This window comes from Cervus elaphus, chromosome 3 (genome assembly GCF_910594005.1).
Source record: "Cervus elaphus chromosome 3, mCerEla1.1, whole genome shotgun sequence".
NCBI classification, from domain to species: domain Eukaryota; kingdom Metazoa; phylum Chordata; class Mammalia; order Artiodactyla; family Cervidae; genus Cervus; species Cervus elaphus.
In genome coordinates, this window is record NC_057817.1 from 54,982,264 (window position 1) to 55,009,241 (window position 26,978).

The 26,978-nt window shown below is 52.1% G+C and overlaps 1 protein-coding gene and 1 long non-coding RNA gene across 8 annotated transcripts; one reads left to right on the top strand and one right to left on the bottom strand.

The window, feature by feature from the left end:
- Positions 1 to 821: 821 nt before the first annotated feature.
- IKZF4 (IKAROS family zinc finger 4) lies at positions 822 to 26,935 on the bottom strand. 7 transcript variants are annotated; one of them, XM_043890440.1, is made up of 10 exons: positions 26,203 to 26,935; positions 18,150 to 18,201; positions 14,633 to 14,782; positions 12,803 to 12,896; positions 11,425 to 11,529; positions 10,187 to 10,447; positions 9,047 to 9,214; positions 6,516 to 6,665; positions 5,288 to 5,419; positions 822 to 4,637 (listed from the first exon to the last, which is right to left on the bottom strand). In XM_043890440.1, the coding sequence occupies exons 3-10, from the start codon at positions 14,717 to 14,719 to the stop codon at positions 3,877 to 3,879; spliced, it is 1,758 nt and encodes a 585-aa protein (XP_043746375.1). In that variant the 5' UTR covers positions 14,720 to 14,782; positions 18,150 to 18,201; positions 26,203 to 26,935; the 3' UTR covers positions 822 to 3,876. The 7 variants fall into 7 exon arrangements, with proteins under 7 accessions (XP_043746375.1, XP_043746379.1, XP_043746386.1 ...); XM_043890444.1 differs by having other exon boundaries at positions 18,150 to 18,204; XM_043890451.1 differs by lacking the exon at positions 14,633 to 14,782 and having other exon boundaries at positions 26,203 to 26,501.
- LOC122685611 lies at positions 7,727 to 9,036 on the top strand. The gene is made up of 3 exons (XR_006338479.1): positions 7,727 to 7,855; positions 8,124 to 8,167; positions 8,878 to 9,036. It is a non-coding gene; the product is annotated as an uncharacterized LOC122685611 (long non-coding RNA).
- Positions 26,936 to 26,978: the final 43 nt, after the last annotated feature.

The window sequence follows — 26,978 nt, forward strand, 5'->3', positions numbered from 1 at the left end:
TTTGCATTTTCATAGCCTGAGTTTTACTGGCTGGATTTCTGGGCATTAAGGGAAAAACACAGACTTTGGAATAAGACACCATGTCCTTGGGTTCAAATACGGGTTCTGTCACTTACTGATGAGTGTTAGACAAGTTATTTATTCTCTCTTGGTTTTTAATTCTTCACTAGTAATGATTTTATAGGTTGTCTCTACCTATTCATTTCTCTAAGTTAAATGAATACTTGGCACAGTGCTTGGCATTTATGGAACGCTCAAGAACTGGTAGACTTACTATCATCATATCAGTATCATACATAACTATTCATGTTATGTGTCTTGTATCTCCCTTGGTGTATAGTATGTCTTACATGTAGTAGGTACTCAACAAATGTTTGATGAATCTCTGCTTTGTATGCAGAGGCAGGTTGGGCTTTCTCTCCTATCCTGAAGGCACTCCTGGTGGGAAAATCTCCTCCACTTCGCATTCTAGTTTGAAAATTCTTCTGTTCTGTAGTAACATCTTGAGCATTCTTGTTTGCTTTTGTCTCAGTCTTAAGACTTGTTCATCTTCAAAAACGTTTCAAAGTGAAAGTGAACGCTCAGTTGTGTCCGACTCTTTGTGACCCCATGGACTCTACAGTCCATGGAATTCTCCAGGCCAGAATACTGGAGTGTGTAGCCTTTCCCTTCTCCAGGGGATCTTCCCAACCCAGGTCTCCCAGACTGCAGGCAGATTCTGAGCCTCAAAACATTTAGTAGTCAGTATAATATGCTGCAAGGACGTCCCCCTCCCTCCCAGCAGAAAAGTAAGGCAAAGGAAGTCTGCAAAAACAACCAGGGGTGTTAAATTACTCATGTTTATTTATAACAGACCTTCAGCCAGTACAGTACAAAACTTACAGTAGTATATCTCCGTTACACAAATATTTACTTACAGTATATCACATGTACAAAATGCTTTGCAATAAGTCTCAAAAGCTAGTTTAACTCCTCTTGAGAAAGGAGAAAAACTCTTTAAAAAAAAAAAAAAAGGAGGGAGGGGGCCCCAGAGGAAGAGGAGGAGGTGAAGGGGTAAGATCCAAGGAGACACCCAGCAGAGGCTACAAATGAAACCCTGGCAGAGGGAGGAGAGAGGTGGTATTGCACTTACTTCTGTGTTTTATTTTTTCTTTTTGTTCTCATAACTTCTGATCAAAAATATATATTATATATATATATTATGTACACAAGGAAAGAAGCTGCCAGAAGTATTACAAAATCGCATCCGCAGCTTGGACACTGACACGAAAAAACAAAGGTCTGGAAAAGTGTCTATTTAGAAATGTTTTTGTGTGGTGTTGATTTTAAATATCAATATAAAAGGAAAACACCTCTTTTCTCCATGTGGGTTTCAATGTGTGTTTTTTCTTTTTCTTACTTTTTTTTTTCTTTTTTTATGCAAAAGGAGCTAGGAGAGAGCATGAGGATGTTTGAGGTTCCAGAGCTGGCAGGCTCTGGAAAGCAGGATTTTGTACCTAAGACCCTGGTTAAAGTGCAGTGATGGTCTGGAGAGACAGAGCGCCCTTCTCTCCCCTCCGTAGCACCTGGGCTCGCCCTTCCAGTCTCTGCTCTCACGGGCTCAGAGCATGGCCTCAGAGCACAGTCCTTCATGTTCCAGGAGGTTACAGGTGCCAGAACTGACGGGGAGGGGACGGGGCACCCCAAGGCTCCGATACCCCAGAAAGGACTAGTCTTGTGAGGTGTCACCAAACACACAGCAGACGCAGAAGAGGCGGTGAGGGCAGGGCTCATGGGAAGGGGCTCGATAACCAGGAGGGTTGAGGGGAACCCCAGAGAAGAATCTCAAGTCTGCTGACCTCTGAAACAAGGAGCTAGTTCCCTGGGGGTGCTCTCAAGAAGACTCTCCCCTTCTCCAGAGGCCACGCTCCTCCCACGTGGCCCCCTGCCCCCCTGCCCTTGGCAGCATCTGTTTATTGCTACATTGTCAAGGAGACACAGTCTACCCACAGTGTCCCTCCCTGACAATCTGGTTCTCTTGGAGAGACCACAGACTGGGGGAGCAGGGAGAAGGAAGTGTTCAGGGTCTCCCTTCCCGTAACAGGATAAGGCAGACTCTCTGAGAGCCCTTACGAGCCTCAATCCCAGGGTCTGTTCCTTAACCAACCCTTTACCAGCCCCCTGAATTATCCCTGATAGGGAGTGAGAAAAGTAGGAGGCAAAAGAGCCAATAAGGAGAGGACTTGTGGAAAGAAAAACGGAAGGAAGAGAAAAGGGGGGAGAGCGAGAGAGAGAGAAGGACCAAGTGTTACAACTTGTGAGGTGTTCTGTTTGGTTTTTACTTTTTAATTTTTAAATATAGAAAAACAGGCTTTGGTTTGAATCTCAGGGAAGCAGAGAATGGGATGGCTGTGGCCTTGGGTAGGGAGCTCTGGTGGAAAGAGACCCCCACTCAGCGGTGGAGCGATCCCCTCCTGCCCCTGTCTCACTGTCTAGGTCACCCAAACAGCCAGGAGTCTCTGCAGCAGCCAGGAGCGTGCCCCCTCCTGCCCTACATCTGGGAGCTGAGTGTAGGGGGGTAGTAAAGGATGGCTCTCCCATTCAGCTGTGTCCATCCCATTCTCGCTGGCACAAGACTGGGATGGGGAGAGGGGCGTCTGCCCTTGCTCATCCTGGGGAGAATTTTTGGTTATACTGAGAGTTAGGAGAGAGAAAAGAGACATCCTCTTCTCCCTGCCACTGATCCTAAGAACAGGGCCCAGGAGTCTGGGGATGAGAGGGTGAATCCTGCTGGGGGGGAGAAGGCAGCATGACTGGGGGGCTGAGGATGCCCCCTTGTTATCAGGCAGCAACCCACCAGTTCCTCATAGGACAGGGGCCGGAGGTGCCCCTGAGAGCCCAAGTAGGTCGCTAGAGTGAGGAAGTTTGAGAGGTGGGAGAGAAAGAGAGGAATTTTGACCCATTCCCTTCCCTGGTTCCCAGTTAGGCACCTGTGGCTCCACACGTGTCAGAGACAGAGGGTTGCTGACCTGGCCTTGGCCCCTGAGAGTATAAAGCTGGGGCATTCCAAGGAGAGAAAAACCACCACTGAGTGGACGGGCAGTGTGAAGAGAGTAGAGCAGTGCTGGGGGCTGTTCGAGGAGAGGGGGGAGATCACACTGGAGAGGCAGATCCCGGATGTGGGCTTTGGGGAACTCCAATTCCTAGTGGGATGTCAAGAGGACCCTCAGTCCCAGGGTGCCTGGGGAGGATTCCTTCAGCCTCTCCTACTTCCCAAGGAGGGGTTTCTTCATTTGATCAGGAGCTGTGCAAGCTGCCTAAGGTCAGAGGCCACGAGAGGCCACGAGTCCCAGGCTGCAGGGTCCCGGAGGGCAGAGGTAATGCCACAGAGCTAAGGTGGGTATAGAGCGCGGTTGGCATCGAAACGGAAGCATCGGGTACGGTAAAAGGTGAGGACCTAAATCAGGAAGCCCGAGGCCTCTCAGCACTAAGGGGAGCTTCCCACTCCTGGGGCTGCTGGAGAAAGCGCAAAGAGAAAAATCAGGCCTGACGTGGAGGGGATTGTGGGGAGGAGGGTGGGGGTGTGGCAAGTGATATAAGTTAAAAAAAAAGAAGCAAAAGAAAACTCAACAAATTATATTAATAAATAACTCAGTGAGTATGGTGGGATGAAAGGAGAAGAGAAAAAGGAGAAAGATAAGCAAAAGACCTGTTTCATCACAACGCTTAGATCAGTGGGGGGAGGAGGAGCACAGGTGAGGACGGGTCAGGGTCAGGGGTGAAGCCAGGGAGCCGGTGGTGGGGGCTACACAGCCCAGCTCCTACGGCCGTGGTGGGGACAGGCCAGCCTCCTGCAGGCAGGGCGAGGGGGGTGCACTGAGGCGGGGGAGGAGGCCGCTAGCCCACCTTGTGCTCCCCCCGGACAATGTGGGAAGAGAACTCGTACCGGTCCTGGCTGTGGTAGCCACAGATGTTGCACTCGAAAGGGTCTCGGAAGCCGTGGCAGCCCATGTGAATCGTGAACATGACGTGGTCCAGGAAGAGGATGCGGCAGTGCTCGCACTTGAAGGCCTTCACTGGCTCGCCGCTCTCACCCACCACCCGGAGCACTTCCTTGGAGGGGCCTGGGGTGCCCCGCAGCAACCCCTCCTGTGGCTTGGGGTCCTCTTTGGCGTAGGCAGGGCTGGGCCGGCCCACCACCATGGTGGGAGGAGGCTGGGGTGGGGGGCCCTGAGGCAGTGACACCACTCCCCCCACCCGGTCCTCGTGGTTGCTCTCTGTGTCTGTGGAGTCCTGGCAGCCGTTGCTGGGGGAGGCCCCGGGGTCAGTCAGGGGGCCTCGGGCCCGGTAGAGGAGGGGACCTCCGTCAGCTAGATCCTCGGGCCCCTCACCTGCTTCCCGGGACCCCGGAAGCTCCAGTCGACCAGGGAGGGGCTGCATCTGAGTGTAGACAGAGCTGATGACAGGCGTGAGTTCTGAGATGCAGTTGGTGGGCGGCAGGCGGAGGGGACGCAGATGTTCGGCCCCCACGAAGGCCAGAGGCCCCCCGAAGCCAGGCTCCAGGCCGTGGTGCGCCGCCAGCTCCACGTCCTTCTCATAGCCGCCCGCGTTCACATCGTAGGGCAGGTCCGAGAGGCTGAAGCGCATCTGCTTCTCACCTGTGGAGAGAAGGGTCTCAGGAGGGCTGACTCGGGATAAGTCCAAGCTCCCCTAGGATTCCTTCTTTGTTTTCTTTCCCTGGGGGTGGGTGTAACATTACCCACCACCCCTCATTTACCTCCCACAAGGTCAGGTCCTCTGTGGGGCTGCTCCCCAACCCTGGGCTATAATCTTAGAGAAGGACTTGGTCCCAGCCCACTGGTCTTGAAAACTTACTTCCTTCATTGCTCTCCATAAAGAGAGCTAATGGCCAGGGACCCCCATACACACCTTTTCTCTCTGACTCAAAGGGCCCTCCTCTCAGTCCCCATAATCAGACTCCAAGGGCCCTTCTCTCAGCCCCCATAAACAGAAGTCCTTACTATTTTCAGAAACTGGAAAAGCCTGACCCCCAACCCTCTCCTCTTACAACCATCCTGAGAGCCCTCAACTCTGACTCCTCTTCCCCCTCGTGAGGGATGTTCTCCCTCTTCACTCCCCTCACCCCCAGCCCATTCTGGGGATACATTCTGAACACTAAGAGACCACCAGGCTGCTCTCTTCCACCCCAAGCAAATCTCCAGACCCAGCTGGTCTGACAGCCACCAGTGCTCAGATTTAGACAAGTGGGGGCTTCCAGCTGATGTCTCCCCTCCAACTGGACTCTTACCTACAAACTTCTGGGGGGTGGAACGCTTGCGTTTGGTGAGGCTGTTGGCCAAACGGTCAATGAAAGTTGGCCTCTCAGAGGATGAGTGCAGCATGGAGTCTGGCACCATCTCCAGGTCCCGTATCTCATCGCCTGGTGGGAGGGGGCAGGGGAGGAGTGGGGTGGGCGCGACAGGCAGGAGCAGCTGAGCGAGGGAAGCCGGGGCCCAGCTGCCCCTGCCTGGAGAAAAGCAGCAGGTCGGTAGCTGAGGAAGGTCGGTAGCTGAGGAAGGTCAGAGCGGATGCCTGGGAAATGGCACTCTGCTTACTGCACTCCATCTAGAGCTCACTACGGCACATTTCCGGTGATGTGCGAACAGTTACATGCTTCTGACCCTTGACTGCATATCTCCTTGTGTGCCCTCTCTCTCTCTGACAACACAGATGAAATCCTCCCTACCTCTGGATCTGCCTGCAGCACCCACCACGGGGCCCGGCACATTCATCTGTTCTAGATCCACCCCTTTGTGAGGGCAGGGGCTGGCGTGGCCCCGCCCTGCCCCCGACGGCCCCGCCTGCGGCCTCACCTGACTGGCAGGCGCTGGCGTGGCCCCGCCCTGCCCCCTGACCCCTCACCTGACTGGCAGGGGCTGGGGTGGCCCCGTCCCGCCCCCTGACGGCCCCGCCCTGCTCCCTCACCTGACTGGCAGGGGCTGGGGTGGCCCCGTCCCGCCCCCTGACCCCTCACCTGACTGGCAGGGGCTGGGGTGGCCCCGTCCCGCCCCCTGACGGCCCCGCCCTGCTCCCTCACCTGACTGGCAGGGGCTGGCGTGGCCCCGCCCCGCCGCCTGACGGCCCCGCCCTGCTCCCTCACCTGACTGGCAGGGGCTGGGGTGGCCCCGTCCCGCCCCCTGACGGCCCCGCCCTGCTCCCTCACCTGACTGGCAGGGGCTGGCGTGGCCCCGCCCCGCCGCCTGACGGCCCCGCCCTGCTCCCTCACCTGACTGGCAGGGGCTGGGGTGGCCCCGTCCCGCCCCCTGACGGCCCCGCCCTGCTCCCTCACCTGACTGGCAGGGGCTGGGGTGGCCCCGTCCCGCCCCCTGACGGCCCCGCCCTGCTCCCTCACCTGACTGGCAGGGGCTGGGGTGACCCCGTCCCGCCCCCTGACGGCCCCGCCCTGCTCCCTCACCTGACTGGCAGGGGCTGAGGTGGCCCCGTCCCGCCCCCTGACGATCCGCCTGCGGCCTCACCTGACTGGCCAGCCAGAGCTTGGGCTTCAGTGCTGAGACTCTGCAGGTAGTTGTGACACCGCTCCTTGTGCTCCTCCAGGGTGCTCTGCTGTTTGTAGCTCCGGCCGCAGTAGTTGCACTTGTAGGGCTTGCCCACCGTGGGGGAGGAGACTGCAGAGCAGAGGGGAGAGGGGGCGTCAGAGGGCCACCCAGGGAGCAGGTACGCCCGGGAGGGAGGAGGAAGGGACGTGGCTCAGCTGAGTTCTCTGGCTCATCTTTCTTTCCCCAGCTTCAGTGGCCAGCGAGGACAGACGGTGGAACCCTGAAGAAGAGACGACGCACCGGGATGGGAGGAGAGAGGGCACGTGGCTTCGACTGTTGGTGGGCCTCAAGATGGCCATGTTGCTGTTCAAAGGAAGGAAGGACCCGGGGACTTCGCAGGGCATCATCCCTGGCAGGCAGGTTGGCCCCACCCCAGGATCTCAGAGTCTGGGGCCCAGACTGTGGTTTAACCTTTCCATGTGGCAGGCGGGTGTAAGGGCTGTTTATCAGACAAGGGGATTTTTTTGCTTACGAACTATCTGCTTCAGTTTGGGGGAAACTGGTGGGCTGGGGTGGCAGAAATGAGAGCCCTCAGCTCTGCCAGGGTGGGGAGGGGCATGTTCACTGACCTTTACTTGTACTTTTACCTCCATCCCCGGCCTGGTTTTAATTGCTCAGTTTTCTTTTTCGCTACACTGAGATATACCAAGAGAGCCCCAGAAAAACCATCACTGATAGAGAAATTCTGAGAAGAGAAAAATAAATAAAATAACCAGAGGAAAGCAAAGGGAGCGAACACCAATTCTGGGGGTCTTCGTTTTTTTTTTTTTTTTTTTTTTAAACAAAGAAGAGGTTATAAAGATTTTGTTTCCAGAGATGAAAAAAAGGTTAGGAAAACTGAGATCAACACTTCCTCTGAAAACAACTTGAGAGAGGATATTTGTGAATGTGGCCAGTACTGAGCAGGGAGACGGGAGAAGGCAGCTTCAGGAGGCTAGTAATCACCACCGGCCCCTGCCCCTACTCACACACGCCTAACTTGGCCCTGCACTAAGTCACCTATTGCCTTTCTGCTCTTGCTCTGTAAACCCGAGTGGTTGGGGGGTAAGATGAATGCCGTGGTCCTCATCCACCCAGGACTCTTGGGGACATGGTCTAACCTCTAGGACGGGAACTCCCTTTTCTCTCCTAGAGTGTGGGCTGTGATAGAAAACATCTCACAGAGATGAGACCCAACAGTGTATCTCTCTCCACCTGTGTCCCTAAAATGTCCTACACAACAACATCCAGTGTCCTCCCAGCTGGCTTCGCTGTGGTTGGTAAGAATTCTAGGGGCCAAGCCATCCTTGTTCCAAACCAGCAGGGGGAGCCACCCTTTTCCTCAGAAAAGGAGTCTGACTTGCTCGCATCTGCCACTCGCACCTGCCGTTAATTGGATTCCAGCAAGGCTGTAGAATAGCTCTGTGAAAATATCTACCTTGGGATTGTTATGAGGACCACATGAGGGAGGAGACACATGTAAAATATTTGTAGATTATAATGCCTGAATCAGTAATGATCTTTCTCCCTGGTTCTCCACATACATAGAGAGAAAGAGGTCCCAGTTCCAAAGTGAGAGAATCTAGAACAAGGTAGGTGGCTGGGGAAATGTGGAACAAGAGGGTGGTGAGGTGACTGCTCTGGCCCTTTAAATCCTGGCCCAGGAGAGTTCAAGAAAAGAGAAACAACAAGGAAAGTTTCCAAGGACAGACCCTACTGTCTCCCCTCTGCCCTTCTTCCTTTCCCCCCCTGCCAGCTCCGCTCCTGGCCTTTCCCAAGTCCAAGGTGAACGCTTAAGACTTAGTGAGAGGCTGCAGCAGTGCTGCCTGTCCAGTTGATCCAGAAAGGTGTTGACTCAACCTGTCTTGGCTGAGGCTAGGAAACCTGGTTAGTCCGGGTCCCTGGCAGTGTTCCCAACACTGACCTCCAGGCACCCTCTGGATTTGCTCTTGCCTCTAGGAAGGTGATGACCTTGTGAGATGGGAAACAGAAATGGGATACTCTTTTCCTAGGCTTCCTTTCTTCCAGTTTGAGAGGCCTGTGGAAATTTACAGGAACCAGCCAGAAGTCCAGGGGAGGACAGACAGAGGTTGCCAGAGACCTCTGGTGTTTGTGCGGGCTAGTAAAGACGGGGACAGGTGTGGGGCTGGAGCGCATGAGAGTGGAAGGAGGGGTGTCCCTGGTGCTCAGAAGGGAGAGTGACGGCCCCGGATGGTCCTGGCATCTGCATGCATGTAAAAGCCAAGTTAGGGAGGGTGACTATTGACAGCCAGGAACACCACCCCTGCTCCTCTTGTTCCAGGTCGCAGAGCATGGCAGATGCAAAATATCCCATCGAAGAGCCCCACGTGCCCTGGGGCCTGCGGCTCTGCTCTGGGAGTGCTCTGCCCCCTTCGGTGGCAGACACTGTAACCCTCCAAGACTAGAGAAGAGGCTGAGCTCATTTACTGGGTGTTCCGGACATGCCCTACCTGAGTGTGTGCGGAGGTGGCCGGTGAGCGCGTCGCGCCTGCGGCAGGCGTAGTTGCAGAAGGGGCACTTGAAGGGCTTCTCCCCAGAGTGCAGCTTGATGTGGCGTAGCAGGTTGCCCTTCTGGGTGAAGGAGGCGCCGCACTGGTTGCAGTGGAAGGGCCTCTCCCCTGGGGGAAGAAGAGGCCACAGCCGAGCGAGGGTGAGGAGCTGCGAAGGTTGAGCCTCGTGCCCCGCGCTCCACTCTACCCCGCCCAGGGAAGGAAGGTGCTCAGAACACATGTGTGAGGCAGGGCCGCGGCACACACACAAATGCTGCTTGCAAAGGGCCCCTCGGGAACAGGCTCACTCGGAGGCTGGGACTAGAGGTGTGTGGCAGGGCCAAGGGTCCCAGGCCTGGAATGCCGGGCCCAAGACTGTTAGCGAGAACTGAGCGCCGCAGGGCCTGCTCTGCCCCAGGAGCCTGGAGCCCAAGATAGCTGTAAAGAGGCTTCTGTTTTCCTTTATTTAAAGACTCATGAGACAGGGACTTCCCCTGGTGGCCCGGTGGTTAAGGCTCAGCGCCTCCACAGTAGGGGGCACAGGCTTGATCCCTGGTGGGGCGCGAAGTCCCCACATGCCAACTGGCACAGTCAAAAAAACCCGTAAGACACAAGTGCCCAAACAATACCCTGTTGGACTATAGGATCCTTCTTCTTTCTGTAAAAAAAAAAAACGTATTTATCTGGCTGTGCCCCGTCTTACTTTCAGCACTCGGATCTTCGCTCTTCGTCATAACGTGTAGGAGCTTGAGTTGTGGCATCTCTGAGTTGTGGCATGTGTGGGATCTAGTTCCCTGATTAGGGATCGAACCTGTGCCCCCTGAAGTGGAAGTTTGGAGACTTAACTGCTAGACTCCCTAGCACAGAAGTCCTTTATCGGACACTTCTTGAGGCAACACGTCTTCTCCTCCATCACCTCCTGAGACAAATACCAGCTTGCCTTATAACTACAGTTGAGGAAAGTGCCAGGAAGTACAGGTGTTGATGGAGTCCAGATTTCATCCCCCACCTTTTTTTAGCAGCTAGAAGCAGTGCTGGGAGAGACCTCCCCTTCCCGAGACGACCCCGCGTGGCCTGGGCCCGGCCGCCCGCCGGACTCACCCGTGTGGCTGCGCTTGTGCACCATGAGCACGTTGGGTCCAATGCAGACCATGCCGCAGACGTCACACTTGAGCTTGCCGTTGGGCAGGCGGATGCCACCGGGGGAGTGGGGCTCTGGCCCGCTTCCATCGCAGTAGCCCAGCGGCTCCGACAAGGAGTCCTCCACGATCACACTGTCATCCTTCTCCAGGAGACGCTCGTCCGGCCCCAGCAGTCTGCTCGACTCCTCATCGCTGTACATCTCCACCTTGATGGAGTTGGCTGGAGGGCGGGAGCGTGTTTAGGACAGAGACAGACCAAGGAGGGAGCCTGCCTGTGGGCCAGAGACGCCCTCCTTATGTCCCAAAGGCTGTCTCCAAGCCCTGAGACATTTAGGCTTTAAGAGGAGCCAATCTCCTAAGTATCCTGGGTGGTGCTATGGGGTCCTGCTGGGACCTGAGACACCTTTGTCCTCCTCTCCCACCCACAAGGCACACAGGTTTCCAGAGGAAAGTTGGGGTACATGGGGTGCCTTCAGTTCCTGGGGAGAGTGGGGGACTAAGGGGAGCCTTTTCCTCCCCTCTCTTGTCATTAAGGAAGATGTCTGGCTTGGCCCCGGGCAGGAAGCCAGGGAGTCACAGTGGTGGTAAAACGGTCCTAGGAAGACGGAGACGGCGGGCTGAAAAGAGCAAAACTGGAAGACAGACACAGCTCACGTTATCCCCCCACCCCACAGGGCCGGACACCTCTACTCCCCTTCGTGAAAATCTGGAGAGGGGACTGCAAGAGGGAGGAGCCATTGAGGAGAAAGCTTTGGCTCTGGCTCTGACCTACATTCCTGGCTATTCCAACCATTTAGAGAATGTCACAGATCCAGGGCCAGCGAGGAGGGGCAGTCATGGGGACCCTGTCTGGCAGGAGACCGGCGGGGGTGAGGAGGGGATCCTTCTCATCTCTATTTCCTATCTAACTCCAGCCCATGGCCACTTCCATCTGCTCAGTTCCAGAGTTTCTCTTTGGAGCCCTCACCTTAATCCCACCCATGCCTCTTTCAATTCCACCCTAGTCACTAGGCAGTGATGGTTCACCCTCCTCTCAGAAGTCACGGAAACCCAAGACATGGAGCTCCTGAGTGCTGCTAGGTCCTCTGGGCGGAAATCAGAGGGAGGCAGCGAGCGGGAAATGGCTGCCATGGAAGGTGAATTGAGGGCCAGACACACTGGGTGCCCAGGGCCTGGGAGGCTGGAGGCTGCACTTACCGCTGAGTGAGCGGCTGGGAGAGGAGTGCTGGCTGTTGGGGGTGCTCACTGAGGGCCCCACTGGGGCCCCGAGGAATTCCTTCTCCAGAGATGAGTCCCCGCTACCTTGGAGGAGAGAACAAGAAGCAAGGTGAAGCTACAGCTCGAGCCGTTTTCCGTCTACGCCTGATCTCTTCAAAGTTCAGTGACATTTCACAAACATTTATCTTGCAGCCACGTACGAGGGCCCGTTGTGTGTGGGGCACCATACCTCGTGCCCTCGCCAGCCTGGGTGCCCGGCGCTGACTTCCGCGAGCTCCGTGGCAGCTCCTTGCCCACCCTACCTTCATCTAGGCCTGAGGGGAAGAGCTTCACTGCCTGACGTCCACAGGAAGCAGGGCTGGGGCTGGGCGGGCCGGGGTGGAGAGGAAAATGGGGGCCTTGCGAGGGAGGCGGTTCAGGACAGACGTTCTTCCCTACTGTTACTCTCCGGAGCCCCCAACACCGGATTCGGGATCTGCAGGAAGGGTGGCTGGAATTGCCCCTGAATCTAATGATAATAATAGTAATCATAATAATAGCAGCTAACATTAATTGAGTGCTTACTACATGCCAGGCATCATTCTATGCACTTTAAAAGAATTATCTCATTGAATCTTCACAACAACCCTGCAAAGGAAGGGCCGATATGATCTTAATCGTACATATGAGGAAACTGAGGCACAGAAACAGCTGTTTCTTGCCCAAGTTCACAGAGCTGGCAGCGATGGGACCTGGGTCAGACCACAAGTAGGAATTACGGGCGTCCTTAACCCTCACCTGTGTACAGCTAACTGGAGTCACTGTTTCAGAAGCGGAGAGCTGGGTCCATCTCACTCTAAAATCAGCAAGCATGTAGCTATTCCAGAAACCCTCCATCTGATAGTATTCCAATCACATAGTTACTACTTGACATTCCCCTTGACAGTGAAATAATCAGTGTATTCTCAATATATATGCATTTTAACTTGTTGACAAATAGCTTTTGTAAAAATGCCTTCTAAGTGTCACGTATGTTTTTAAAAATCAGATAACATACCTGAAGACACGAATCAAGTCTTTAAAAAAACCCCTCCTCCCACAATCTTCTGCACAAATATACATGTGAAATAAAACACATGTAGATAAACACAGACACGGACATATATCACATAGGTAGATACACATAAAGAGAACATACCTACGGGGATACACACTGGGCTAGCCGTCTACATTATCTGCTAACATGAACATGCATAGATGTGTGCACACAGGTCTAAATATGGAAGACAGAGAGAGAGAGAGAGAGAGAGCCTAAAATTCACCCCTAAAGTCCACCTGTTAGCACTTTACCCAGTTTCCCAGCTATGCACATACTTACTTTCACAAAATAAAGATTCCATTATAAAATGGTTGGAGTCCTGGGCCTGAGGCAAGAAATCCGGAGCACACCCTCCTGAGGGATCCCTCTCCAGCTTCGGTCAGTGGGAAGAAAACAACCACTCAGGACTTTGGGGCCATTTCCCATTCACCGCCTCTACTAAAAGCCCCATTTCCCCCACTCTAGCCCATCAAAGCCTGAGGACATTTATTCACTACCTATCGAAGAAGCCTTAAGGCTTGAAACCGAGGTTCCCCGGCTGCGGCTCTTTAGGTGAGCCGTGGTTATTTAAAAAAAAAAATGTTGCCCCCTATCAATACCACACACATATCACCTAGTGAGCATCTCAGAGCTGTGGGTTGAGACCTGTAGACTCAGACCCAGTTTTAAAATATGTCCTCTTAACTGAGTAGGGTTTGCTAAGGTTGCAAGGGGTAAAAGGGCTGACTTGTCCTCAATCACTGGATGTTAGTAATGAGGGGAGAACAGGGCTCCGGGGCCTGGCACTAAGTCCTTGACCCTAAAAGGATGAGTGAGGTTGCTGGAAATCCATCGCTGGTCCCAGCCTACTGGGCTGAGGCTGCCTCTTGGGGCCTGGGGCTTGATACATGGGGGAAACATCCTTACAGGGATACTTAGGGACAGTAAGGGGACAACATTCTCTCTGACTCTCCCTTTTAAGGCCTGAGTACAGCAGGAGCAGGTACTTCCAGGGTTGCACCTGTAGTTCAAGAGGCTCTTTGATGCCATTGCCCTCCCTGGGATAAAGGTAAGAGGCAAAACAGGCTCAGGTTGACTTTTATGGGACTAATACCTAAAATAAATCCATTTCAGGGGTTAGAAAGTCTTCGGGGGCTCCAGGGATTTTGAGTTTCAGCTGGATGGTGAAGAGAACAAGAGTCCGATTTAGGAAGTTCAGCAGTTCCTCTCTCGGCCCCAGAAAACCCAGTGAGGGAATTTCAAACCTCTGGGACTCCCGAGAAATCCCAGACTATCAAAGCCAAGAATTAGGGTTGCCCTTAGGTCTCAGAGAGATTTTCTTGGTCCGAGTCATCCTACGTTGGCTGAATCCAAACCCCCCGGAGGGCAAAGCCAAATCATGAGGTTCACATCAGAGGAAGCAGGAGGCCGGTAAAGGGCATGAAAGCAGGACGGCGAGGAAGGAGCTGGAGCGGTCCCACCAGCTCGATGTGTTTCCCAGCGAAGGGAGCCCAGCCCTCGGGGCCTCCTGCCCTTTCTCCATCCCTCCAAACAGTGGCCCCCTCGAGGGAGGAGCCAGCTGTGGGGTCCCAGAGCCTCCACGATTCTCTGAAGGGACCTCGACTTAACTGCTTTGCCTTCTTGACCACGGGCTCCAGGGGGCGGGATGCTAGCCTGCTGGCAGGGAAGAGTGGGGACAGGAGCAGAGAAAGACGCCCATCCCCAGCTCTATTGTGGGGAGGAGGCTGAGGCCCCTTGCATCTCAGTTCCAGGCGGAGGCATCTGCTGCCGGGGCACCCCTCTTTACCTAGGTTCTTTTATGACCCATTCCCACCCCAGCCTGTCTCGGCATTTCACCCCAGGCAGCTCTACATCTGTCCCCAAGGCCTAATCAAGATGTCACCACGAGCTCGCACTGACCAAGTCGCAGCCTTTGCTTAGCAACACCAAACACCCTTCCCCATCCTCCGCAAGTGTGAGGAGGAACGCCCCCTCCCCCGCTCCACGCACAGCCCCCAGTCCGCTCCCGCTCCTCAGGCTCGGGGAGTTGTTACTGAATTGGCTCCTCAGCCCCAGCAGCAGCCCCCCCTCCCCGCCCCCCTCCACTAGCCGCCTTCTGCCTGAACTTACATTATCCTTCCCTTGCCGGTGAGACCCCGGGGTGCGAGCGCGGCCGCCGCCTTGGAAACGGCGAGCGAGTGCGGGTGGTGTGTGCATGTCTGCGTCTCGGTGGCAGGCAGGGGTGAGCCCAGCCACTCACCTTCCAGGAAGCGTGGATTCCTGGAAGTGAGGGGAACCGCCGTCATTTCGCAGGCAGCGGCAGCGGCTCGGTGAGCAGAGGCCCACGGCTGCAGCCAGAGAGGAGAACTCAGCCCAGGGTGTGTGTGTGTGTGTGTGTGTGTGTGTGTGTGTGTGTGTGTATGAGTGCGTGTGTGTGTGTGTGTGTGTGTGTGTGTGAGTGTGTGAGAGAGAGAGGGAGAGAGAGAGGGAGCGAGAGGTGGGGGGAGAGAGAGGGAGGGAGAGCGCGCAAGCAGCACAGGCTTGGATGCGCCTGGGGAGGGGGCTGCAGAGACTGTGTCTGCGCCTCTGGTGGGGGTCGCTAGGCTACAGCATCCCTTTCTCAAGACGGTGAAGGGCCTGGGGTGGGGGGCGCACAGGCAGGGGGGCAGATGCCTTTGCCCTGTGCCCAGCAGACAAAGAGGAACTGCACAACAGACGCCTGAGAGACACAAGAGTGTGTGCCAGAGAGAGAGGGAGATGGATGGGCCCGCGGGGTAGGGGGAGAAGGGGGGGCCCCAGGGAAGGCCCAATCCTTTGCCAGCTGGGGAAGCCAAGGCCTCAGAGGTCATGGGGCCCAGGACAAGGGGCAGCTTCAAGGCTCCAGATCGGCAGAAAGCCCCTCCCCCACCGAACTCAGGCCCTTGTCTTCCCTCCTTTTCTTCCTCCTCCAGGAGGGAGGTCGCTCTCCAGATTGGGGGGCGGGGGGCGGGACTGACAGCCTCCCCCTTCCCAGCAGCCAGAGGGCCCTGCAAAGTCTGATCTCGGGGCTAGTGTTGCTCTGTGGCCCGGAGCCCTTTCAGATCCCAGGCAAAGTGCTGGTCCAGTCACCCCACCTCCCCTCCCCTCCTGTGCCCCTGGGGCCCCAGCCGCTGCCGACAGCCCTGGATGAATCCGCCCTCCATCAAGACAAGGCCTCCGCTCCCTTCCCTTCCAGAGGAGCTGCTCACGGGCCGTGCTGACCTACTTTGGAAGACTAGATTTTCTGATTCCAAGAATTAGGGGGTGGGAGGGGCTGGGAAACTTTGGGCTGCCTATCTCTGGACCCCTTTCTGCCAAGGTTCCCTTAAACATTTCACAGTCCCAGAAAACTTCGAACAAGCACTGCTCAGTCAATTAATTGCATGAGCTGGGTTTGAGCAACTCAGTTTCCCTAGAAAGATAGGGAGTGGGGGCGGGGAAAGCATCTGTGTGGTAAAGGAATGGACTCCTCCTTTCTTCCCTCTCCCCCCCCCCCCACTCCCTCCCCACTCCAGGTGATGATCTTTCCAAAGAAAGAGATAGGGAAGGAAGAGGTGGACTTTCTGTAATCGGTTCTGTGTGGGGGTGGGGGGGGGTGGAGGGGGGACTGCTTTGAAGAACAGGAGAGATTCCCCCTTCATCAGTTGGCCAGGCAAGGGAAAGTCCCCAGGTGTAGAGGCGGAAGAGTGGTGGAGACCCTCCGCCGCGTGCTTTAGGAGGGGTGCACACTGCAGCCTTGCCCTCTGCTTCCCCATCAATCCAGGAGAGGTGGCTCAGCGCGGGGCAGGGGTGCAGGGGCAGCTCTCAGGAGACCCTCACATGGACCGTCTCAGCCATGTCTGGTCCTGCAGGGGCTGCTTTTCAGAGCTCATGTTAGCCCTTCCTTGACTCCCGGTCCCCCTCCCCCAGTCCCCGTCCCTCTCTATGGTAGCTGCTGACATCTGGAATTCTCAAAACACAGGTGAGTGGTTCCTGGCCTCCACTTTCATTCAAAAACAATCCTTTGCTGAGGACTCTTCTCATCTAGGAACTGCCAACCTGCTGAAAGCCAGGAAAGCTTGGTTTCATAGCACAGTGATGCCAATACATTCAGTTTTCCTCTAATATCCAACGTTCTCCAGAGGTAGGCTGAAAAGTGCTCCATGGGCTATTTCCTCAGCCAGCTTCCCAGTTTCTCACTTGCCTGCCTCAGGGGAGGGACTAGTTTTTCTCTGAGAGTCCTCAGCTCCAAGGCAGGGTCCTGAGAACAGGTGTTGCTCAATCGTGGTTTTCTGAATAGACCCAACTGAGCAGGAGACAGGAGGATTGGTTGGCTCCTCAGAAGAGACATGATTTTAGTCCCAATAAAGTTTCTTTCAACTGAATCAGTCCACTTGATCCCTGTTACTCTGTCCAGCACGTAGCAGGTATCAAATGCCTGTACCAATTCCAACTCCTTCCCTCCTTAAACGAGAAAGGGGTCAGAGTCAACTTCCTACCTTGACATTATGTGGGTGCTGCCAGTAACTCTCATAGGTGTGTCTGGCCCATCTTGCTATCTCCCTTAGTGCATGCCCATAATTCCTCCATTGGTCCCACTTTAAGGTAAAAACATAAACTATAGGTCATTACTACAATGGTGCTTGGATTACTGATGGGGATACATGTTATGTCAAAACCCAGTTCTGGCTTCTGTTATTTCTTACAATCATTTTGTGCCCTAAAATTTTAATGGTCCAAAAAATGGTTCCTTCCCATCCCAGAGACAAATTCTGTCTTAGGCCATTTTCTACACCCTTGGAGAGAGCCAAATGAGGTTCCTCATTGCTTTTCATCTTGTGAAACTAAGAGGATCATGATTACTTTCATATCCCTAAAAGCCATCCATACTACAAGCCAGGATCTCTTCTGCCTCATAAGAATATGTGGCAGGTATAAAAAGCTCTATGATCATGGAAAAGATAGGGGAAGAATTGGTCTCCCTCTCTCTACTTCAAATGTGTAAGCTCTTGGCCCACTGGCTGAATTCAGACTGTAGACAAATTTGGCTTGCCCCATGGAACATTTCTTAAAATACAAAGTTATTATTTTTAAAAGGAGACATTTCATATAAAATCCTGATTTCTGATTTCTTTTGAAAAACTGGAAGCTTTGGCCACACTGGATACACATTCTGGTGGACCCTGCAGAGCCGCTGCTCCTTGAGGAAGGACATGTGCTCTCCAGTCCATGACTGTCCCCATCACTCTCTTCTGCTCATTACCTGAGCCCAGTTCACTCTGTTACGTCCTACCTGGCCCCTGCAGGCCTTTGAAACCCTGGGTGTCATGTTTGGTTAGTGACCTCGGCACAGGAGAAGGAACCAGATCTTGCTTCCACTGCTTTGTTTCAAATCTCTTCTCTCTAATAGTCTCCACTCACAGTACCCCTCTTATTTCCTTCCCCTGCTCCTATCCTCCAAGAAGTCTGGGAAGAGAATCACTTTTTAGGGAATGTAAAATTACCAAAATAAATGCACTCTATCTAGTACTACCAAAAGTGCCAGTTCCAAGACTGCGGTGCCCTGGGAGGTCCCTGAAGGCTCTCCACTCTGCTCCACAGGAGGGCGTGCTCCCAGCCCCTGACAAACAGAAAGCGCAAGAGGACATACCAGACATATAGGAGCGGCCATTGCAGTCTTCTAAGTCCATCTTAGAGAGACTCTGCTGGAAGAGAAAAATGCTATTAGAAGCCAGATCTGGAAAGGGAGTAGTTTTTTTCTCTAACATCCTGGCGTCAGCAAGAACCCTAAAGGATCACTTAAGTGTGCTCTGACCCTATTCTAACAAAGCAAAACCTCAGACTTAGTCCTGATGACAAAGACGATGTACCCAGACTTCCAAACCCCAGGGTCTCCTCCAACCCCCAACTTCTGCAGGCTTCCCCAGTCTCTCAGGTGGAAACGCTGTCTCACTCCGAACTGGTCCCTGATTGTGTTGCTTGGAGAGCAGACCCTCTCTTGTTAAGTGACGCTGATGGTGTAGGACAGCTCAGTGCTCACCAGGCAAAGAAACAAACCCACAGAGTCGCTACACCTTGTTAAGAAGGGAGTAGTAATCTAAGAAGTTTAGATTCAATCCTTCAGGAGAAACATGTTTGGGTGGGGGGAGGGAGGGGGACAGGAAAGTAGAAGACAGAGGAGAGCGGCCCACCTCAGGTTCAGGGAGGAGTCCCGTACAGAAGGTGTAAGGGTCACATTAAATCCTTGAGTGGTTTCTTCTTACTTTTTGTTAATTACTTTGCTACCTTTATTTTTTTTTTTGAGGGGAGTTGAGGGGGGACCTGAATTTAAAATGCAGGTTAGTCTATTTGAGGGAAGGCAAACAGTAATTGGCAGTAGAGTATTAAACAATCCAGAAGTGAGGACAATTAAAAGTGATAATTTGTTGCAATGAATTATCTCCTTAGGAGCCTGTGGGAGGAGAAAAAAAAAAAATCCCTATTTGGTAGAAATTTACATACATCCATCTCCTATCTAGAACAATAGTAGATGTTCAGAGCAGTGGAATTCATCCTTATATTTTCCAAAAAGTGAAAACCAAAAATGCAAAATTTTGAGAAAAGTCTTTGAGAATACTAGCAACAGTCTAGAAGAATGGAACTTAAAGTTTATTAAATAAGTAAATATAGTAGTAGCATTGGTTGAATAGGGCTTCCCCGGTGGTTCAGCTGGTAAAGAATCTGCCTGCAATGCTGGAGACCTGGGTTTGATCCCTGGGTTGGGGAAATCCCCTGGAGAAGAGAAAGGCTACACACTCCAGTATTCTGGCCTTGAGAATCCCATGGACCATACAGTCCATGGGGTCATAAATAGTTGGACACGACTGAGTGACTTTCACCACATACATTTAAAATTGCTTTCACCAGTCATCTAATGAAAAATAAATACCCCAGGGGCAGATTTTGGCGAGTGAGAGTGGGGCAAGGAGAAGTTAGAAGGCCTTTCTAAGTGAACAATGCAAAGAAATAGAGGAAAACAATAGAATGGGAAAGACTAGAGATCTCTCCAAGAAAATTTGAGATATCAAGGGAATATTTCATGCAAGGACAGGCATGATAAAGGACAGAAACAAGAAGGACCTAACAGAAGAAGAGATTAAGAAGAGGTGGGAAGAATACACAAAACTGTACAAAAAAAGGTCTTAATGAACTGGATAACCACGGTGGTGTGGTAACTCATCTAAAGGCAAACATCCTGGAGTATGAAGTCAAGTGGGCTTTAGAAAGCATTACTATGAACAAAGCGCTAGTGGAGGTGACAGCATTCCAGCTGAGCCATTTAAAATCCTAAAGATGATGCTGTCAAAGTGCTGCACTCAGCAAATTTGGAAAACTCAGTAGGGGCAACAGGACTGCAAAAGGTCAGTTTTCATTCTAATCCCAAAGAAGGACAATGCCAAAGAATGTTCAAACTACCATACAATTGTGCTCTTTTCACATGCTAGCAAGGTTATGCTCAAAATCCTTCAAGCTAGGCTTCAGCAGTACATGAACCAAGAACATCCAAGTGAACAACCTGGGTTTAGAAAAGGCAGAGGAATCAGAGATCAAATTGCCAACATTTGTTGGATCATGGAGAAAGCAAGGGAATTCCAGAAAAACATCTACTTCTGCTTCACTGACTACCCTAAAGCCTTTGACTGTGTGGATCACAGCAGACTGTGGAAAATTCTTACAGAGACAGGAGTACCAGACCACCTTACTGTCTCCTGAGAAACCTGAAAGTGAGTCAAGAAGCAAAAGTTAGAACCTTACATGGAACAACTGACTGGTTCAAAATTGGGGAAGGAGTACGTCAAGGCTGTATATTGTCACCCTGTTTATTTAACTTCTATGCAGAGTACATCATGCAAAATGCCAGGCTGGATGACTCAGAAGCTGGAATCAAGATTGCCGGGAGAAATATCATATCTGGATATCAGATATGCAGATATATCACTCTAACGGCACAAAGTGAAGAGGAACTAAAGAGCCTCTTGATGAAGGTGAAAGAGGAGAGTGAAAAAACTAGCTTAAAACTCAACATTCACAAAACTAAGATCATGGCATCCGGTCCCAGACTTCACGGCAAATAGAAGGGGAAACAGTGGAAGCAGTGACAGATTTTATTTTCTTGGGCTCTAAAATCACTGTGGATGGTGACTGCAGCCATGAAATTAAAAGACACTTGCTCCTTGGAAGGAAAGCTGTGACCAACCTGGACAGGGTATTAAAAAGCAGAGACATCATTTTGCCGACAAAGGTCTATATAGTCAAAGTTATCATTTTTTTCAGGAGTCATGTATGGATTTGAGACTTGAACCATAAAGAAGGCTGAGCACCAAAGAGTTGATGCTTTTGTATTTTGGTGCTGGAGAAGACTCTTAAAAGAGTTCCCTGGACTGCAAAGAGATCAAACCAGTCAATCCTAAAGGAAATCAACCCTGAATATTCACTGAAAGCACTGATGCTGAAGCTCTAATACCTTGGCCACCTGATGCAAAGAGCCAACTCACTGGAAAAGACCCTGATGCTGGGAAAGACTGAGGGCAAAAGGAGAAGGGGGCATCAGAGGATGAGACAGTCAGATACCATCACTGACTCAATGGACATGAATTGAACAAACTCTGGGAGACAGTGGAAGACAGAGGGCATGCTACAGTCCATGGGGTTGCAAAGAGTCAAACGCAACTTAGTGACCGAACAACAACAGAGTGGGGTGACAGAACAGCCCGAGCTGCTATCAGGGTTCTTGGGTCTCTTGGAAGGATCGCACTGAAGCAAACGGGTGAAAATTTGGTTTGAGTGTACTACTGTATTGATTGAGGTGAGGGTGGGGGTTCTGAAGGGCACACATCAGGAAAGTATCTATTATCCTGTCTCACCACCACCACACCCCTCGTCGTTCTTGTCTAGTGCTGAGAGATATCATGCTCTAAAAAGTCTCATGAGAAAGCCTGAGACATGGGGCTTTGCTTCACCTCACAAAGCAGTTCTCCCTAGATTCATTAGAAAGATTTCTAATCTCACCTAGGAAGCCTGGATGTGGAAAAAAAAAATTCTCTAGGTTTATTTCCAACTCCTCTTTTCTTGACATCCTCCCTGGTATGGACTGAACTTTGGGAAGAGACCGCTAGACCATGCCAATAATAAATGGTTCCTTGAAGGGTCCCTTAGGGGCAATGATGAGAAGAGCCCAAGTCCACAGTGGCTAGTGAACTCTCTGGAATTAGCCTAGAACTTCGGTGGTTAGAGATGCAAATATGAGGGAGGGCGGTCCCATACTGGTACTCCTGGGATCCCTTTCATTTCCAAATCATTAGCTACATAATTGCCCTTCGGGATTTTGTAAAGCTCAAGATGCCACAGGTTATTTCACACACACACACACACACACACACACACACACACACACACACACACACACACACACACCCAATGCAGGAGAAGTGAGAGTGAGCAGGTTTTTCCCCATTTTCTGCTTGGAGAAACTGAGGCTCAGAGCAGCTAAGTGACTTGTCTCGGCTCACAGTGAAGCTGGAACAAGGAAAGGAACCCCAGTTTCCTGTCCCTCTGAGGTGTGCTCTTTCCATTAAACCATCTTACTTCCTTTCTTAAGTCAGGGTACTCAATGCCTTTGGATTGTCTTGCTTTTCCCTGGTTCTAGTATCAATTTCCCTGGTTCTTACATTGTTTCCTTTTCTGTGATCCCCATGGGAGAGGGGTCTGTTACTTAAATGGAAAAGCCAGTTGAGCAGGCTCTACCGGGAGAAACACCCTAATGGGACTGTGTGTTTGTATGAACCCCGAATAGAAAGGCACTAGGTGGGCAGAGCGGCGGCGGCGGAAGCACAGCACTGGCTCAGTTAGTACTGGCTCGGGAAGTGCGTCTCATCTTTGGACACCTGTCCCAATGGTCTTAAAACAATTTCCAGAAGGGTCTGAAGGAGTTGTTTTCTGAGTTGAACTTGGTTCCTGGAAGTAAACTGAGCTCTTCTGCTTCTTAATTGTTCTCAACAGGTGCTCTATGACACATCTTGGGCAAAATCAGTCTTTAGCTGCCTCCAACTGGTCTAAATGCCAAGTTGGGAGCCCTGGGGGTGAGATGGAATTGAGATTCTGCTGCTCCTGATTCTGGTATTCTGAGAGCCAGGAGCACATCAGATGTACTTCACTGTTTGCTCAAATCTCCAGGCAGCATATCCATCTCCACCTTCCCATTCCCGGTCCCCCAAGAACCTCCTCCCCTGCCTGGCCTGCCAGGCCTCTCCTTAGAGAACTGGGTCAAATTAGGCAGTGCAGATTGGAGACACACCAGAGGGGGAGGAGGTATAAGGTGAGAGAAATTGGCGACACAAGATAGGCTTAGTTCAAAGATCTCAAAAGGAAACTGACTTTATGGCAACACAGACATCATTCAGTGATGGAGGTAGGCATCTATGTACTGTAAATTCAGTTCAGTGAGCTGAATACAAAGCACCTAGAAACAGCCAGTCTCCCAATTCAAAAGGAAGTATCTCTGTGAGGAGGGAGGAAAGGTTGGTCATTGTAACCTGAGACAAAGATTTTCTTCCTTGTTCTTTCCAATGCAACTGGCACCCTAAAAAGAGCCCTCCATGGCCCTGGCTTTCTCTTAGCAACATAACATTGCATTTGAACAGGAATGGGCAGGAACAGGTATTCCCTTCTAGACAGAAGATTTCCCACCACACTTCCTGACAAACAGCAAGTGAGACCAGTCCAAGGTCTGACTTTCAAGGTCAGGCTTCAACTACTATCCCCATCTCCACAAAAACATACCCACAGCTCTATTGGTGACAAAAATATCAGAAAGTCAAGTTTTCTCTCCGTACTGGCTCTGAAAGTCTGAAATAAGGTGGACATCACAAGTAACGAAAGCTCTTCAAATCCTCCAGAGAATCCTGCTTGACCCAGTGATACTCCAAAACTGGAATTTAAACCGCATTACTGAGGCTGCACGGGTAGAGAGGTGGTGAGAGGGTGTTGCTGGGGAAGCAGGTGGGAGTGGAGCGAGGGCCGCCTCCTTGCCATCCTTTTGGGCGTAGTAGGGAGAAGGGGATTTTTTTATTTGGTCTCACTTAGGATCTGAAGTGGAGCCCAGGGATCATTATTATTTTTAAAATACTTATTTCTTTGGCTGCACCAGGTCTTAGTTGTGGTATGTGGGATCTTTGATCTTCCTTGCAGAATGTGGGATATAGTTCTCTGACCAGGGGTCAAACCCAGGCCCCCTTGGGAGCATTGAGTCATAGCCACTGGACCACCCGGGAGGTCCCTCCCCAGTGATGATGATGATGATGATTTTAATTTTCATGGAGATTTAGTTGATTTACAATGTTAGTTTCGGGTATACAGCACAGTGAATCTCTTACATATATATCCACTCAGTGGGCAACAAAGTCATTATGTTTTGTGCTTGAGAAATCAACATCTGTTGAGTAGAACTAGATATAATTCTGAAGCTGCCAAATTGAGGGCCTCTCCCACCATCCTGGGGCCCACCCCAGAAGCTCCAGTGAGACCTCTCCTGATTCCCAATGGTAAGGCTATCTTCTTTTATAAAGACTTTATTTTTATCTCAGGGGCCATTCATTTGACTGTTCTTGTGATCCGGGGAGCTGTCTGGATTCTCTGAATTAGGCTGTAAGTGGGGAAGGCCGAATACCGCATACCGCATACCGCAAAGAAAGATTCACTGACCTACTGGCAGACCCATGAGGAGATGAGGAATTCCTGGCTGGGCATTTCACATACCCTACCAAATAAGATGCCACACCCAGAGTGTCTGATTTGGACTTTTATCTGGTCTTGTCCTCAGAATTTGAGTTATCTTAAGTGGAAATATTCTAGGTAGTCAGACACCTGTTTTTAATGCTTCCTAAAGTGGCTCGGACAGTAAAGAATCTGCCTGCAATGCAGGAGACCCAGGTTCAATCCCTGGGTCAGGAAGATCCCCTGGAGAAGGGAGTGGCTACACACTCCAGTATTCTTGCCTGGAGAATCCCAGGGACAGAGGAGCCTGACAGGCTGCAGTCCATGTAGCCACAGAGCTAGACAAGACTGAGTGACTTTTTTTTTTTCCCCCAGGAAAAGTAGCAGTAAGGGGAAACAGTCAGGCCTCAATAGTTTTCTGTTTGGTCATGATATTAGAAGGCCTAGACTTGACCTGTGAGCAAGTCACAACCACACCAAGCTCACCACTGATGCTCTGAGGGCTGACTGGAGAGGCTGGGGTAAGTTGGAACTCTCAAACATGTAAGTGGGGGGTGTTTAAGTCACGACAGTAGACAGTTTTGGAGAAGAAAAGGGCAACCCACTGCAGTATTACTGCCTGGAAAATCCCATGGACAGAAGAATCTGGCAGGCTACAATCCATGGGGTAGCAAAGAGTCAGACAAAACTGAGGGACTTTCACTTTTTTTCCCCCCAAGGATATGAACATGTACCTTCACACAGGCAAAGTGAACAAGTAGCAGTAAGGGGAAATAGCCAGGCCTCAACAGTCTTCTGTTTGGTCATGATATTGGAAGGCCTAGAGTTGACCTGTAAGTCACAACCATACCAAGCTCACCACTGATGCTTTGGGGGGGTCATACTGGGGAGACTGGGGCATAGCTGGAGCTCTCAAACATGTAAATGGAGGTGTTTAAGTCACGACAGTAGACAATTTTGCTTTATAAGAGAAGGGACTGAGGTGAAAGAAGTTGTTCAGCGTTGACACACTGTGGTTGGTGACATATCAAATCTTCCTGGAAGCAGAGTCAGTAAATTCATGACCTTGGAGGGGGAAATGGGGTACCATATTTCCTAAATATCTCCTATCTAAAGTCCCATGTTCCCATTAAACATTGTCACTAGACAGGACCACTCATAGTTTAAAAAAAAAAAAAAGCACACAAATCAAACAATGAGATTCTACAACTCTAGCAAACTGGGGGAAGAAAATAACTGGGATGGGGCTGTGTGAGGAGGTACAGGGAAGGCTGTTTTAGTTTAGACTTGCTTCCCAAGTCTGTTTTTCCCTCTGGTTGTCTGCCCCAGGACTTCTGCCTGTTACATTCTTTCTTAAGGCTCCTATGCAATGAATCTCTACCTTCGTAGCCTTGCTTCTCAGGTTCCCTGGACTTCTCACCCTGCATAGTGCCGCACACAGCACTTTTTGCTCCACCCTAAGTTTCTTCAACACTTGTTTCTCCCACTCTGCTCATAGCCTCCCAGTCTTCCCACTTAGGCCTAGGTCTTTCTCGCTAACCTTCTTGACCGACATCTCCCCCTAGCCACCCGCAGTCTCTTGCTTCTTTGCCCAAGTACCCGGCCTAATTCTTTCTCCACCCTATCCTTCTGTTCTACCCCAGCCGTATCCAACGAAGGAGCCTCGCGCACGCCAGGTCTTGCCAGTCTTCGGTTCTCTGCCTTGACCCATCTCCCGCCTTTTTAGGCCACCTAGGTCCCTGCTACGTCCCTGTCAATCTTATGGCCTCGCGCCAACCCCTGTCCCCCACCGCCAGCTTCCTCCCTTGGGCCTCAGCCCACCCAGCGACCCTCTCCCCGCCAGGCCCCCTCCCACGTGTCCCCCTCCCTTCACGCCCAGGCCCCTCAGGCCCCGCCCCCGGCGGCCGAGGCCCCGCCTCTCGCGCTTTGCCCAAACCCCGCCCCTCACTCACCTGAGGCAGCTCCGCGCGCGCGCAGGCTGGGGGGGTGAGGGAGAGGGGACGGAATTGGAAGAGAGGGAGGCGGGGCAGCGGGGCTCCCCCACTCTGGCCCGGACGGCCCAGTGCGGGGGGAGTGGGGTCACTGAGCAGGCCACAACCGGGCCGGAGGAGGGACCCGGGCGCTCAGCGGCGGCGGCGGCTCCATCTCCATCGGCGGCTTCACCTGAGGAGGGACAGGCCCCCCCCATAAACCCCCCCAGTACGACTGTCCCCCTCCCCCGAACAACTTCCGGTCCCACTACCAGGCGACAGGCGGTGTGGCCGAACACCGAGCGCCTCCAAGCTGGGGAGACAAGGGAAGGAGAGCTAGGGGAGAGTAGCCGAGCGCCGAAAAGATTCAAGTCCTAAAGGCGCGGTCTCAGGCAAAGGAAAACTCAAGGACTGACCCTTCATCTGCATCTACTTTGCAAATAAGTCCACGTTGGGCGCTCTAGTTGCCCTGGCACGCCTGCCTCTAGTGCCACGTTTTGCCTTTGCCCCTTCTACGACAATATTGACTTTAACCTCCTTAGCATTCTTTGCCTTTCCTGCAAGGGCGTAGGAATTGTGTAGGGGAGGGACTTAAGGATGCCAAATTAAAAACAATTTCCTCTTGGAGGGGTATCTTGAGGTCATTCACCTAAGTAGCCCTGCAGATACCGACAGATTTAAGAGAAGGAAACCCCACTTCTTGACTTCCTTTCACCTTTCGTTTTGGGTTCTCAAGAGATATCCCAGTACCAGTGCAT